The 14,187-nt window shown below is 40.8% G+C and overlaps 3 protein-coding genes across 3 annotated transcripts; all 3 read right to left on the reverse strand.

Annotated features, from left to right (window-relative positions):
- Nucleotides 1–6,081: 6,081 nt before the first annotated feature.
- Nucleotides 6,082–11,107, reverse strand: LOC142349823 (N(G),N(G)-dimethylarginine dimethylaminohydrolase 1-like). The gene is made up of 3 exons (XM_075401612.1): nt 10,838–11,107; nt 10,061–10,442; nt 6,082–7,451 (listed from the first exon to the last, which is right to left on the reverse strand). Exons 1-3 carry the CDS (start codon nt 11,070–11,072, stop codon nt 7,085–7,087), a joined length of 984 nt encoding a protein of 327 aa, XP_075257727.1. The 5' UTR covers nt 11,073–11,107; the 3' UTR covers nt 6,082–7,084.
- Nucleotides 11,108–11,150: 43 nt separating this feature from the next.
- LOC142349968 (phosphopantothenoylcysteine decarboxylase-like) lies at nt 11,151–11,980 on the reverse strand. Its single transcript, XM_075401839.1, has one exon. It carries the CDS (start codon nt 11,824–11,826, stop codon nt 11,260–11,262), a length of 567 nt encoding a protein of 188 aa, XP_075257954.1. The 5' UTR covers nt 11,827–11,980; the 3' UTR covers nt 11,151–11,259.
- A 52-nt stretch (nt 11,981–12,032) lies between these two features.
- LOC142349967 (uncharacterized) lies at nt 12,033–14,187 on the reverse strand. Its single transcript, XM_075401838.1, has 3 exons — nt 13,102–14,187; nt 12,908–13,039; nt 12,033–12,481 (listed from the first exon to the last, which is right to left on the reverse strand). The coding sequence occupies exons 1-3, from the start codon at nt 13,497–13,499 to the stop codon at nt 12,037–12,039; spliced, it is 975 nt and encodes a 324-aa protein (XP_075257953.1). The 5' UTR covers nt 13,500–14,187; the 3' UTR covers nt 12,033–12,036.

Here is a 14,187-nt window from a genome sequence, read left to right on the forward strand (position 1 = left end):
CAAATGAAAAAATTGAAAATTCCCGTTTTTTTCTTAGAAGCTTGGTGTTATCAAAGTCAATAAAAAAAACAAAATTTTGATCAAATTTTAACACTGTGGACCTTGATCATTAATTCCAATTATGTAGAACAGAACTGAGACAAAGAAAACGGACCACAGATAAAAAAAAGAATGGTCAAACTCAAAATTTTAATCAGGATTTCAAAAACGCCAACAAAGTCATTGAAATTCGTAATTTAAAAAAAAACTAAAATTCAGACCACAAAATTACTGATGATTAGAAACTACAAAAAACATTTTTAAAAAAATAACGCAATTAACGCAACAAGACCGCGCAGCGAAAAGAACCAACGAAGCAACAATCAAAAACTAATCTACTTTTTTTGTTCAAAAACAATGGTCTCAATATCAAAAAACCAAAAGCTATAAAATGGAATCAATGAATAGATGAGCATTAATTGCAAAAAAACAAAAAGATATGCCAAAACTCAAACAGAAAGGCTATTGATCAAATAGATCAGCAAGCACGTTCAAAACTAAAAAAAAACAAGTGCAATTATTTTAACACAAATTCAATTATTTCAAGTGCAATTATTTTAACAAAAAAAATTTATCTACATAAAAACATAAAACAGATCCATTTTCATTAAATCAGAAACTATATGACATCTGTCTATTAAGACTACTCAAACTTACTGTCAATCAGGAACAACAAGCAAGCAAAACCCGAAAAAAAACACGAACAAAGCATGCCGAAGTGGTTATAGCATCTCTCTGTTCACGAACTGAAAACAAGAAGCATACCTTTTCAAACCAAATTGGACAGAGAAGGAGAACTATTATTAACAAGATATAAAAAAAGCAAAAAGTTTTTAGAAAAGATTAATAAACTTAAAAAATCACTGAGTTGTTCGAAACAAGTATTTTCATATTTGTTAAAATCGTTAGATATATATTCAACCATTGAAATGGAAATCAATTACACCTCATCAGAGATAAATTTTGAAATACGTGACGTCAAATACGTTAGAGAAGATTTTAAACGTTAAACTAGCTTCAAGAACTCCTTTTCAGAGCGCCAGTGATAGATAGGTTAACACTACTAACTAAAAAACGAGCAAAAAAATAAGTTACAATTTTTGAAAATAAGTAATGCCATAGTTATTACGACCGTTAGATAAATAATTAGCGTAAATAACCTCAATAAAGCCCATCATAGTATTAATGAGTCTTGACATTAAAAACATTTAACGATAGGACAATAGAAGAATGGAAACGGGCAAAATTAAAAAAAAAATATTGATAATTCCTGAAAACAAGTGAAGTCCAAGTCGTTAAATGAAACCATTTAATAGCTTCAATTATGCCTTTTTAGAGTGCCAATGAGCTAGGTCATTAGGAGTACAAGAGACAGCACAATCAAAAGGGATAGAGAAACTGTTAAAACTTTAATTAAAACTTCACAAAAAAATAACAAGTTTGTTCACTGTTCTTGCACTCCATTTAGAAATCCATGCCTTAAAAATACCCGCTTTTTGCTCCTTCTACTACTCCAGCGTAAGTAATTGTAATAAGCATGCGCAGATGTTTTTAAAAAGACAGCGCACCAATAAATTCGAACTCTTCGAAAAACCGAGAAGGCCAATAATTGCTCCGTTCAACTATCCCAGCTATTAATGAAAATAGAAACGTATACTCAATGTAGGGGAAAATTACCCAATATTTTGAGATAAGTTTACATTAGATTTGCTTTGTGCAGGTAAATGATGCAGGACTACATGCATTCAAATACAAGCTTACCTGAAAGATTGCAGGTACGTTCATGTACTGCACAGGCACAGTTCAGTGAAATTCACCTGCAACATGCTTAAAAATTTGGGCTTACTCTGGCTGTTTCTGAGAATTTTGGTTCAACGATTGATTTTTGGCGTGGTTCTGGCTTTGGTTGTTGCCTGCTTAAGATAAGGAATGCTCTAGAATCAAACATTGGTTGGACATAAACACCGGGGCCGTGTTCCAAACAAATACACCAATGAATAACGCATCTTCTAGGCAATTTCGGTGGAATATACAGTCAGGCACTAGTAAAGGGTACTTAGTGTCGTCGAGCTTTGCAAGAAACCATTACTTAACCAAATCACGAATTATGCTCAAGTTATGCACGACAAACATTTTTTCAAACTTCATTTTTCAAAAAAGATGTAAAAGTGAAAACACGCAGTCAAGGAATACAAGAAATCTTCAATCATTTTTTTCTTTGAAGCCAACTAGGAAATTGAGCTTCGCATAAAAACTACTTCAGTTCGCTTTTATTTACGAATCTCCGAGAGTCTGACTAGGCGTAATTTAAGAAACAAACCCTGAAGATAGCGATATTAATTTTTTAATTAAACAAACGAACAACCTCGGGCAAAACGACCAGCGGGCGGTTGGCGTGGGTAGGAGCCAGCTGAGGCTTAGGGATGTTAGCATTGGGGGGGGGGGGTGTAGTGGGTGAGCCGAGTTGGGACAAGGGGGGGGGGTTGTGGTGGAGGAGCAGAGTTGGGGGGGGGGGTGGTCAAACGAGAGGAGGGTCCAAATCGCCAGGTGGATGAGGGTGAACGGGCGAGTGTTTGTGGGTTGGTGTAAATCGCCAGGTGGATGAGGGTGAACGGGGGAGTGTTTGTGGGTGTATATCGCCAGGTGGATGAGGGTGAACGGGGGAGTGTTTGTGGGTTGGGGGTGTAAATCGCCAGGTGGATGAGGGTGAACGGGGGGGGGGGGGAGTGTTTAAGGGTTGGGTGTGTAAATCGCCAGGTGGATGAGGGTGAACGGGCGAGTGTTTGTGGGTTGGGGGTGTAAATCGGCAGGTGGATGAGGGTCAACGGGTGAGTGTTTGTGGGTGTATATCGCCAGGTGGATGAGGGTCACGGGGGAGTGTTTGTGGGTTGGGGGTGGAAATCGCCAGGTGGATGAGGGTGAGTGGGGGAGTGTTTGTGGGTTGGGGGTGTAAATCACCAGGTGGATGAGGGTGAACGGGGGAGTGTTTGTGGGTTGGGGTGTAAATCGCCAGGTGGATGAGGGTGAACGGGCGAGTGTTTGTGGGTTGGGGGTCCAAATCGCCAGGTGGATGAGGGTGAACGGGCGAGTGTTTGTGGTTTGGTGGGGTAAATCGCCAGGTGGATGAGGGTGAACGGAGGATTGTTTGTGGGTTGGGGGTGTATATCGCCAGGTGAATGATAGTGAACGGGGGAGTGTTTGTGGGTTGGGGTGTAAATCGCCAGGTGGATGAAGGTGAACGGGCGAGTGTTTGTGGGTTGGGGGTCCAAATCACCAGGTGGATGAGGGTGAACGGGCGAGTGTTTGTGGGCTGGGGGTGTAAATCGCTAGGTGGATGAGGGTGAACGGGGGAGTGTTTTTGAGTTGGGGGTGTAAATCGCCAGGTGGATGAGGGTGAACGGGGGAGTGTTTGTGGGTTGAGGGTGTAAATCGCCAGGTGGATGATGGTGAACGGGCGAGTGTTTGTGGGTTGGGGGTCCAAATCGCCAGGTGGATGAGGGGGAACGGGCGAGTGTTTGTGGAATGGGGGTGTAAATTGCCAGGTGGATGAGGGTGAACGGGGGAGTGTTTGTGGGTTGTGGGTGTAAATCGCCAGGTGGATGAGGGTGAACGGGCGAGTGTTTGTGCGTTGGAGGTGTAAATCGCCAGGTGGATGAGGGTGAGTGGGGGAGTGTTTGTGGGTTGGGGTGTAAATCGCCAGGTGGATGAGGGTGAACGGGCGAGTGTTTGTGGGTTGGGGGTCCAAATCGCCAGGTGGATGAGGGTGAACGGGCGAGTGTTTGTGGTTTGGGGGTGTAAATCGCCAGGTGGATGAGGGTGAACGGAGGAGTGTTTGTGGGTTGGGGGTGTATATCGCCAGGTAAAAGATAGTGAACGGGGGAGTGTTTGTGGGTTGGGGGTGTAAATCGCCAGGTGGATGAGGGTGAACGGGGGGGAGTGTTTAAGGGTTGGGTGTGTAAATCGCCAGGTGGATGAGGGTGAACGGGGGAGTGTTTGGGTTGGGGGTCCAAATCGCCAGGTGGATGAGGGTGAACGGGCGAGTGTTTGTGGGTTGGGGGTGTAAATCGCCAGGTGGATGAGGGTGAACGGGTGAGTGTTTGTGGGTGTATATCGCCAGGTGGATGAGGGTCACGGGGGAGTGTTTGTGGGTTGGGGGTGTAAATCGCCAGGTGGATGAGGGTGAGTGTTTGTGGGTTGGGGGTGTAAATCACCAGGTGGATGAGGGTGAACGGGGGAGTGTTTGTGGGTTGGGGTGTAAATCGCCAGGTGGATGAGGGTGAACGGGCGAGTGTTTGTGGGTCCAAATCGCCAGGTGGATGAGGGTGAACGGGCGAGTGTTTGTGGTTTGGTGGTGTAAATCGCCAGGTGGATGAGGGTGAACGGAGGAGTGTTTGTGGGTTGGGGGTTTATATCGCCAGGTGAATGATAGTGAACGGGGGAGTGTTTGTGGGTTGGGGTGTAAATCGCCAGGTGGATGAAGGTGAACGGGCGAGTGTTTGTGGGTTGGGGTCCAAATCACCAGGTGGATGAGGGTGAACGGGCGAGTGTTTGTGGGCTGGGGGTGTAAATCGCTAGGTGGATGAGGGTGAACGGGGGAGTGTTTTTGAGTTGGGGGTGTAAATCGCCAGGTGGATGAGGGTGAACGGGGGAGTGTTTGTGGGTTGGGGGTGTAAATCGCCAGGTGGATGAGGGTGAACGGGCGAGTGTTTGTGGGTTGGGGGTCCAAATCGCCAGGTGGATGAGGGGGAACGGGCGAGTGTTTGTGGAATGGGGGTGTAAATCGCTAGGTGGATGAGGGTGAAAGGGGGAGTGTTTGTGGGTTGTGGGTGTAAATCGCCAGGTGGATGAGGGTGAACGGGCGAGTGTTTGTGGGTTGGAGGGTTAAATCGCCAGGTGGATGAGGGTGAGTGGGGGAGTGTTTGTGGGTTGGGGGTGTAAATCACCAGGTGGATGAGGGTGAACGGGGGAGTGTTTGTGGGTTGGGGTGTAAATCGCCAGGTGGATGAGGGTGAACGGGCGAGTGTTTGTGGGTTGGGGGTCCAAATCGCCAGGTGGATGAGGGTGAACGGGCGAGTGTTTGTGGTTTGGGGGTGTAAATCGCCAGGTGGATGAGGGTGAACGGAGGAGTGTTTGTGGGTTGGGGGTGTATATCGCCAGGTGAAAGATAGTGAACGGGGGAGTGTTTGTGGGTTGGGGGTGTAAATCGCCAGGTGGATGAGGGTGAGTGGGGGAGTGTTTGTGGGTTGGGGGTCCAAATCACCAGGTGGATGAGGGTGAACGGGCGAGTGTTTGTGGGTTGGGGGTGTAAATCGCTAGGTGGATGAGGGTGAAGGGGGGGAGTGTTTGTGGGTTGGGGGTGTAAATCGCCAGTTGGATGAGGGTGAACGGGCGAGTGTTTGTGGGTTGGGGGTGTAAATCGCCAGGTGCATGAGGGTGAAAGGGGGAGTGTTTGTGAGTTGGGGGTGTAAATCGCCAGGTGGATGAGGGTGAACTGGGGAGTGTTTGTGGGTTGGGGGTGTAAATCGCCAGGTGGATGAGGGTGAACGGGCGAGTGTTTGTGGGTGTAAATCGCCAGATGGATGAGGGTGAACGGGGGAGTGTTTGTGGGTTGGGGGTGTAAATCGCCAGGTGGATGAGGGTGCTAGACGTGGAGTGGATGAGTGTGTTTGTGGGGGGGGGGGGGGTGAGTGGTGGGGGCTCAAACTTTTAAGATTAAAAACTGTTCTTCACACCACGAAATTATCTGCTCACAGTTTCGGTGAATCGCATACTTAGAGACTAGTAAGGCTTGAGTCTCTCAGAGAGCTGCTTAGCCACTTATTGCCCTCGGGGCATTACCTGTTTATCCTGTCTTTAAGGTCGAAAAGTCAAATGGGTCAGACGAAAAATCGGACAAGCGAAAAATAGCATAAAAAAGACTGCAGGACTAATATAATTGCTAAACTTTGTTTGAGCGCAGTTAATAAAGTACCTTAAGAAATCTTAGTACCAAAACGCCCAATTTTCGTGAAGTTTCACTTTGTTTTTTTTTGCAATAACAGCTTGAGAGGAAACATTAAATTTATTCTGAAATGATTTAAAAATAAAGGCATTCAATAATTTATAAATCAATAACCAAAATAGAAACGATACTCATTCATCCATTTTGCATTATTCGAGTTTTCAACAGCGTCACATGCGTACAAGAGCAGCAGCACAAACTTCGTCAGCAATTTTAAGAAACCAATATTAGCTGTGCTGCTCCTCGTTAATATTAATGAATTAAAAAAGAAGCGAGCAATTTAAGACTTATAATTTTCATGTAGTAATATAATTGATATCTGCTGTGCAAAAGAATAGGAATTAAAGCTTTTACAAAATGAGATACAACCAACCAAAGGAAGAGTGGGGGGACTTATATTACTGCAAGGATAGAAACTTTAAATCCTACCCAGTCTAATCCCCAAAATTGCCTCTCGCCCTTCCAAACAACATGAGGGCCATATTTTTTTAATCAAAGGGCAGGCGGAACAAGCACCCAATAGATAACATTAACTGGAAACCGTGTTCCAAATTTAACTGCAAATATAAACATACAACAGGAGCAAAAGTTTTTACCGTTTTGTTTCTTCGCAATCGTGACGTTCGCAGGGGACAATGATTGTATTCCACCAGAACTCGATTTGAGACAAATAGCAGCGTCTGAATTAAGCTATTACGTAACTGTATAGAAAAGCAAAGTAATATCATAAGTTACTCTAATTTATGCAGTATTATTACGCATGATCTCCAGATCTGGCGATTTCTGGTCAAATCTTTGAGAACGCAAAGCAAAACCCGAAGTTCTTTCGAAAAAAATCAGTGCTTGAAAACTTGAAATAGCTCTGAATAACGTAGAAGCTATCGTGGTTAGGCTAAGGACATGATACCATGCTACAGATATGTCCCATAAAATGTTCAAGCGAGGACTCAAGCTGAATGATCAGTTAAAATACCCAGAATAAAATTCATAACCACCGGATCTGAGATATTTGGGTCCTAAATAGAAGGGGGAATTATTTAGTCTCTAAGGGAAATGACGTCGAGCTCCGTGCGTGTGGGGTGCGTCAAATATCAGAACACGTCTGCTAAGAGCAGTCTTAATGCGACTGAACTCGGATGCCGGAACTGGAATCCTGGAGATCAATTGGTCCAGCAATTTGTAATCGCTATCTCCATCTGAACACAGGGTATTACCTGTATCTGGATACAGCAAGTAGCCGTTTATGTACATGCAGTTGGCCAGGAATTCTGCCCTCATTTTGACTGTGCTGTAATCGTAACTTGAGTTGTTTATTATTTGTTTCAACAGGTAATTTCCGTCTGGTGTGTCAGCGTACACAAGAAGTCCTTCACATGCGACCGATATGTAGTCTTTGAGACGTCGAGATTTGCTAAAAAGATCGAATTCTAGTAAATTTAGAAATAAATATTGCTTAAATTACAGATAAATATTTGATAGAGGCTAACAAAAATACAAAGCAAGCACTTCATTCAATATTGCCTCTTAAAAAAATCTTTCGAAGACTAGGCAAAAATTCATGGAAGCCCATATACATCATAGGGAAATTCTTTTTTGCTCAATTTTGTAAAATCACTGCCCAATTTTGCTGTTTCTTGAGGCATAGGAAGACATTATGTTAAAATTGGTTAACTATAATGCAACAATAATACAATCTTACAGCGGTTTACTTTGTTGAATTGCATCTCCGCGCTTGAAAAATTCGTGCAATGCGTTTTGTAGGGTCAGTTATAGTTTTAAAGTCTTCTCGCGAGGTGGTTTTACAGTATTGAGCAAAAGAGAATTTTACAAAGCTGTAATTGCAATTCCACAAATTGTTCCAAGAAGCTTGCCTTAAGGCTAAGGAGGTCTCCAAGAAGTTTGCTCAACTTATTTTACAACACAGTATTCTATGTTTTTAAATAAACCGCGAAAATATGTGTGAAGAGGTGCATCGTAAGGTCAAACAATGCACTGACTTCTTGAGAGTAAACCTTGAGAGAGTAAATTAGAGGTCTTGTTAAGCTAAAATGTTTTTCATAGGAAAAATTGGGTTGTAATTGCCGTAGGCTTACCAAAATTATATTCGAGCATATATTTAAGCATTAGTGGTCTATGAAATGTCAAAAATTTCCGAATTACGAAGGTAAAAGACTATTGAGCTGTTTAAAATTCTTATCACCAGTCAACTCGCAACGGTGCAACTATTTACATGCTATATTTGGCAAAAACAAGTTGAAGTTTTAGGAAATTGTTTAAATGAATAAGTACAATAGATATTATTATTGTTCCGACCCCACTTGTGAGGGGAGGAACTATAACTCAAATGGGTTTTTTTTGTTCAGACAACATTGGCCGATCGATATATTCCTCGTAGAGAAATGTGAGTGGTATCATTGAAAAGCTTGTCCAGCGCAGAATTCAAAATAAAAAAAAGTTTTTTTTGAATTTCGTATTTTTCGAGGAGTTATCGAGGTTTAAATTTTTTTGTTTAGCGTAATTTTTTTGTTCAAATTAAGGCTTTTCTATGAAAAAAATTATACATTTCACGATAGAAAAGGAATCAATTTTGTGTTACCAATAGAGCAATAAAAAGGCTAGTTCTGGTCTCTTGAGGAATTTTACCATAAAAAACTCGAATTCAATTTCAGTTGTTTTTTTAGAAAACTTTTTCCTATTTATTGCTTTAGTCACTTAAAGACTAGCCACTTTTCAGATCGACGTTTGGTTAATGACAAACCTCATTTACAGTCATGATACCCAATGAACAAAAAATTCGACTTCAAGGAATCGCTCATGTTTCTTTTGTCTCCGACTCGAGTTTTCACAACTTTTAATGAGACTTTGATTTTCTTTTTCAGATTTTACTAAAAGTTTGGAGTCCTATAGCATAGACTCGCTAACTAAAAGTACAATCAACTTCCTTATTTGCATTAGGTAAACCTATAGAGTGCTTTGAGTGAGAGCTAAGGGCTTTTAGGACTTCAAAAAATAATATTTCGATATAATTTTCGAAGATTAACCGACACTAAGCTTTTTTTCAAGAACAGTAAGTCAGTCTCAGTAATTCCAAGACTCCCTTCCTTTTTACTGCAACCAAAATTAATCTACTAAGTGGTTTTATCTGCTAAACATTGGTTGTATGACTTCGATAACACGAGTTTTCATAATTTCAAAATTTCTTAAATTTTGGTTCCGTTTAAAAAAGAACCTCATTGCTTTTTTAAAAATTATATGAGATCAGAAAAAGTTTTACCAATTTTTTAATTGGCATTGACACTTTTCTAGCTTTTTTTAATTTGCTGTATGCTGCCTTTAAAATTCTTCGTGTGATCGTAAAATGCTGACTGGTCTCATACTTTTCTAATTGAGGATTGAATGAGTAATGTTACTCAATGCAGTCAGTTCATAGCGAAAAGTATTAAAGTCTATAAAAATGTTCGTTTTAAAAGATTTCTTTATACTTTTCAGTTTTTTTCGTCAACTTGTAACTTATTCTCATCATTGAGAGGTTCCGTCCAATTCATTGTAATTCCAAAACTATTTTTCCATTGATATCATGTCGTAACTGACGTTTTGTTTGTTGCACAGTATGCGTTTTCTTAAAAGTTTTGTGAGTGCGTCAATATTTGTGCTTCCTTTTCTCTTCTTTTAGCACATTTGCTTAAAAAATTTTGTTTTTGCTTATTTTGTTGTTTGTTTTCTTCTCGTAGTCTTTCTAATGGCAGATCTTGTGATCGCTGTAATGAGGCATGGTATTATGTAATTCAATTAGTAGTTCGGTTGTGTTACGATTTTTTTTTAAACTCAAACATCTATTTTCAATTATCTCATCATTAGGTTGACAATTAAGTCAAAAATGTAGATGAGCTCGGGCCGGAAATCATGTGCAAACGCACATTAACGAGCATCCTTGTTATTATTATTAAATTGAATTGGTACCCGCGATACGGGAATCACTTTGTTAATTACAAAAACTTGTCATATATAAGCTTGGCATACATCTCCGGGTCGTTGCTTGTCTCAAGCGGCAGCTTAATCACAGTCACGGCCAAATCCGTCATTTTGGATGCAAACTCCATCGCACCCTCCACATTAGTGTAGTAACTGATGCCAATGAAGAACTCATAGCCAGTGAACAAAACATCACCCCCAACAATTCTCTTGGGTTCCTTCTCCACTCCATTTTCCATTTCATCACCAGCAGCAGCACCACCGTTCAGTTCCATCGGGTTATGGGGAATAGCTGAGGCGTACTCTTCCATAAAAAGGATTTCGATCCCGTAGTCTTTCAAGGCAATTTTGAGTGACTTGATTTCTAGCTCACGAGGGTCGCCCGATTTTAGACCTCGAGTAAGCAGTGCTTTGCCATTGAACACGACAGCTAAAGTAAAGACAAGGTTTAGATCCCGTTCTACAGTTAGTAAACGATAATCGCGCAGCTGTCAAAATTTCTGCTCTCGAAGTTCAAGCTAAATCCAAGTTCTTTCAATGACAAGAAAGTTGTACCAAAGATGATTCAGTATTAACTAAAAAGATGACATTATTTTAAAATCTCAGACTAGAATGAAAAATCATTTAAGAGCTGCCTTTTAACGGATGTGACATTTTAAGTACTCCATGGCACAATGCAAACATTAAAAGAGACATAAAAAGTTCCAACTACCCAGAAACAAATGACATCAACAGAAATGTTTTAATGAAACCACCTGAACGAATATTCTCATTTTGAATTGTACTCGAAACAAAGTAGTGTAGCATAAAATGAGGGCCTCTTACCAAGGTCCTCCACGAAGCAACAGAGGGGCGTCTTTTCTTCGGGCACCAACTCAGTCACATCCAAGTGCATCTTCTCTCTCAGAATGTGTAGCAGATCCAGTTGTTCTCTCTTAAGCAATTCACGGTTGGGTCTAGCCTTTTGGTACTCCGGGTACTTCTCAATGGAGTTGGGCACTCGGCTGCCAATAGCAGCGTTGAACTGTCCAAATTTAGGATACCTACTTGCCACTGACATTATACTTCTGAAGTTATACTCTCCATGTTACACTCAGCTTTCAAAATGATAAAATTTAATAGGTACGGTCGCAAAAAATTTCTAGAAAAAGTCACGCGTTCATTCTTTGCTAAACCACATGAAAGACGTTTTATTGTACAATATTTGGAAGAGGAATTCAAAACTAGATCAATATTTAAATTTTTTGTTATTTTGAACGATCAACGACCTCTTGCACAGCTGTAACTATCGTATCAATATCTGCCATATTACCGTCACCAACTTCGCCACAAATCAGAGTTTTTGATATTGTTGGAACCATTGTGAACTTTAAAGTTTCAGTCAATGTTTTCAAATGGTCTCGAGTTAAAGGATGCTCATACATCTGAGTATTCATAGCAGGACAAAATAAAACTGGTTTATTTCCCGGCTGACAGGCTCTGATTATACAAGTCAGTAGATTGTCGCACATCCCCTGGGCTATTTTGGCCAGTGTGTTAGCGCACAGAGGCGCAATCAGAATTATATCAGCCCAGTTGCGCAATTCGATATGTTTTACAGGGTCACCTCGCTTAGACCATGAATTCCACTCATCCTGGTTGGTAAAAATTTCGCATTTTTTCAAACTTTCATGCTCTGCATCGAAAAAATGACGGCCGTTTTCGGTGGTAACTATTCTTATTCTAACATGACCCAACTGAGACTCAAGTTTGCTAACTAAATCGTATATTTTAATAGTCGCAACACTTCCAGTGACGCAAAGAAGTAAATTCATTCTTTGGGCATTAAGAATCTTAAATACAACAAACTGAAACACATGCTCTATTCTATGCTCCAGCTAGACAAAAGTAGCAAACAATTATCTTTTACAACAGAAAACTCGCCTTTTACAGAGACCAGCAACACCACACACGCACATTTACCTAACGTAAGAACTTTCAGATTTAAGATGAAAAGAGATCATCGTAGCCAGATGCTATTATTTTCAGTGTTGATCAGTATAATGCGCATAACTGGCTTCGTTTCTCTCATCATACATAGGTTTAACGTCTTGTTGCCACGACCACTGGTCTATGACCTTCAAACTCCTCATTGGCTGCACAACCCCGGTCACTTTGGCCACTTTCTTGATAGGAATCGGCTCTTCACCATGTTTGGCCCTCGGCTCGTTAACAGCCTTCACTGCACTCAATGGTCGAACTCTTTTATCTTGATTATATTTGATATCTTCGTCAAGCTTTGGCCGCTTCGCTTCAATGAATGACCAGTTGAGCGTTTGCCGCTTGTTGTCAAATTCCCTACTTGGATCAATCTCAAAATCAGAAGCATCTGATTTTTCTTCAGCCTGTTCAGGTATCTCAAAATTTTGATTAGCAATTTCAAAGTCATGTGAACTCTGGCGACTACTTGATGAATGCGGACTTCCGTTGCTTTAAAAATCAGATGTCACAAGAAACTCCGGACAACTATTTGTTAATTTAGTGAAACCAAACTAAGAAACTTTTTCTTAACTATTGGTTTAGTTTTCAAAGAATGGTAAAAAAATTAAATATTCGCATATATACAGACCTTGCCAACATGGATAAAGCAATGAATTTCTCTGCATAGCACGAAAGAACATAACTTCTGCTCGAGAATAGATCAAATGCTGAGAATGCGTTATGTTTAAAGTATGTCCAACATTATTTACTTCTGTACTGAAACCATATTTGTTGGCCATAATAAGCCTTGGGTCGGAACAAAATGAAGCTCGCTTAATTTCTTATGATCATTATATTTAAAGCTCCCATTATTTCCTCTCGATGCCAATTGATTAGCGCAATTTTGCTTTACCTCAATTTTGACCTTATACTTACAGCTCAAACTGGCCTTTTTCTCGCTGAAAATCAGCACTTCGATTTCCAGAATGGTTGAGTTTTCGCAATTCAAGACGGCTCATCGAACAATTGTAAGCGGCTTGCGCCTCTTCCATTCGAAGCTCTTTAATCCTGCAAAATAGCATATAAAACAAAATCTACGCAGAAAAAGAAAGACAATATGCTGTCAATACTTTGGTTTTAAAACTTTTGCAGCCTCAAAAGAAGTGCATCGCATAGCGTCCGTTATGCGTATAATGTTATTCTCGAGCTCATTCCATTCCGTTCGAAAGGCGTCCGTGTCCATTTTGTTCGACTTCTCCTGCATGTCAACCTGACGCTCCATATTTGAGATTGCATTTAGAGAAGAAATCTTGGCGTCTTCAAGAGTCTTTAGAGTTACTTGATTCTCATAAATACGCCGCTTTTTGGAGTCACAATCTGCCTTCAGTCGGCATGTTTCGGCTTCAGAAATCGCTCTTTCGTCGACAAATGATTTTGATTTTTGGTTTTCGTTTTCTAATTTTTGTTTCAAATTATCAATTTGATCTTTCCACCTACCAGCGATACTACGGATGTTCTCGTGATACATGGCAACAATCTCTTTGAACCCTCAAACAGAAACTAGAATTCAATTTGTTCCGACCGAAGTTGTGGGAAGAACTATATGCTCAGCTGGTTTCTTTTGTTTAGTCAATTTTGGCCAATTGATATATTTATAGTACAGAGTTGCGTGCTATCACTAGACAACCCGTCAAGCGTAGAGGGTAAAATTAAGATTTTTGAAAACTTTGTCTTTTTGAGGAGTTAATTAAAAGTTTTTCTGAACATTTCATTTTTCACTGATTTTGTTGACAATTTTAGCCATTTTTCCCACACTTTGGCCAACTATGATACTATTTTCAAAAAAGAACCGACAAACGTCGAAAAAAATTACTCTCGAATGACAGGCGGGGCGTAAATTTTTCTTTATGGATGCAAAACATCAGACGAAGTTAGGGTTAGAACCCCGACCTCCTGAGTCCGGTTCCTTCCTCGACAGAGGCATTAACCACAACACTATCAGGGCCTTGTCCTCGTTTCTCTAAAATTTGCTTCTCTTTTGCAAAACTATTTCAGAGTGAAATGTTGTTGTTGTTGGGGATTTACAGTTTTCACTGAAGGGATTTTCGTCCCAGTCGTCGTCTTAGAAAATTGTCCTATTATTTCTGCAGATCTGACAGTCACAGCATAGATGCCAGCTACAGATGTTATTTTCGTCGAATCGCTCGTTTACAAAC

The sequence above is a fragment of the Convolutriloba macropyga genome, chromosome 11 (assembly GCF_964194025.1).
Source record: "Convolutriloba macropyga chromosome 11, txConMacr16.3, whole genome shotgun sequence".
Lineage (NCBI taxonomy): Eukaryota > Metazoa > Xenacoelomorpha > Acoela > Convolutidae > Convolutriloba > Convolutriloba macropyga.

Excerpts from the sequence above, each read along its gene's own strand:
- LOC142349968 (XM_075401839.1), bottom strand. The coding sequence starts at position 11,826 with ATGAATTTACTTCTTTGCGTCACTGGAAGTGTTGCGACTATTAAAATA.
- LOC142349823 (XM_075401612.1), bottom strand. The coding sequence starts at position 11,072 with ATGTCAGTGGCAAGTAGGTATCCTAAATTTGGACAGTTCAACGCTGCT. Across the intron at positions 10,443-10,837 it reads TTGCTTCGTGGAGGACCTTG|CTGTCGTGTTCAATGGCAAA; the intron begins GTAAGAGGCCCT and ends TCTTTACTTTAG. Across the intron at positions 7,452-10,060 it reads ACAAGCAACGACCCGGAGAT|CAAATCTCGACGTCTCAAAG; the intron begins GTATGCCAAGCT and ends CGATCTTTTTAG.
- LOC142349967 (XM_075401838.1), bottom strand. The coding sequence starts at position 13,499 with ATGTATCACGAGAACATCCGTAGTATCGCTGGTAGGTGGAAAGATCAA. Across the intron at positions 13,040-13,101 it reads GCAAAAGTTTTAAAACCAAA|GATTAAAGAGCTTCGAATGG; the intron begins GTATTGACAGCA and ends GCTATTTTGCAG. Across the intron at positions 12,482-12,907 it reads GAAAAAGGCCAGTTTGAGCT|CAACGGAAGTCCGCATTCAT; the intron begins GTAAGTATAAGG and ends TGATTTTTAAAG.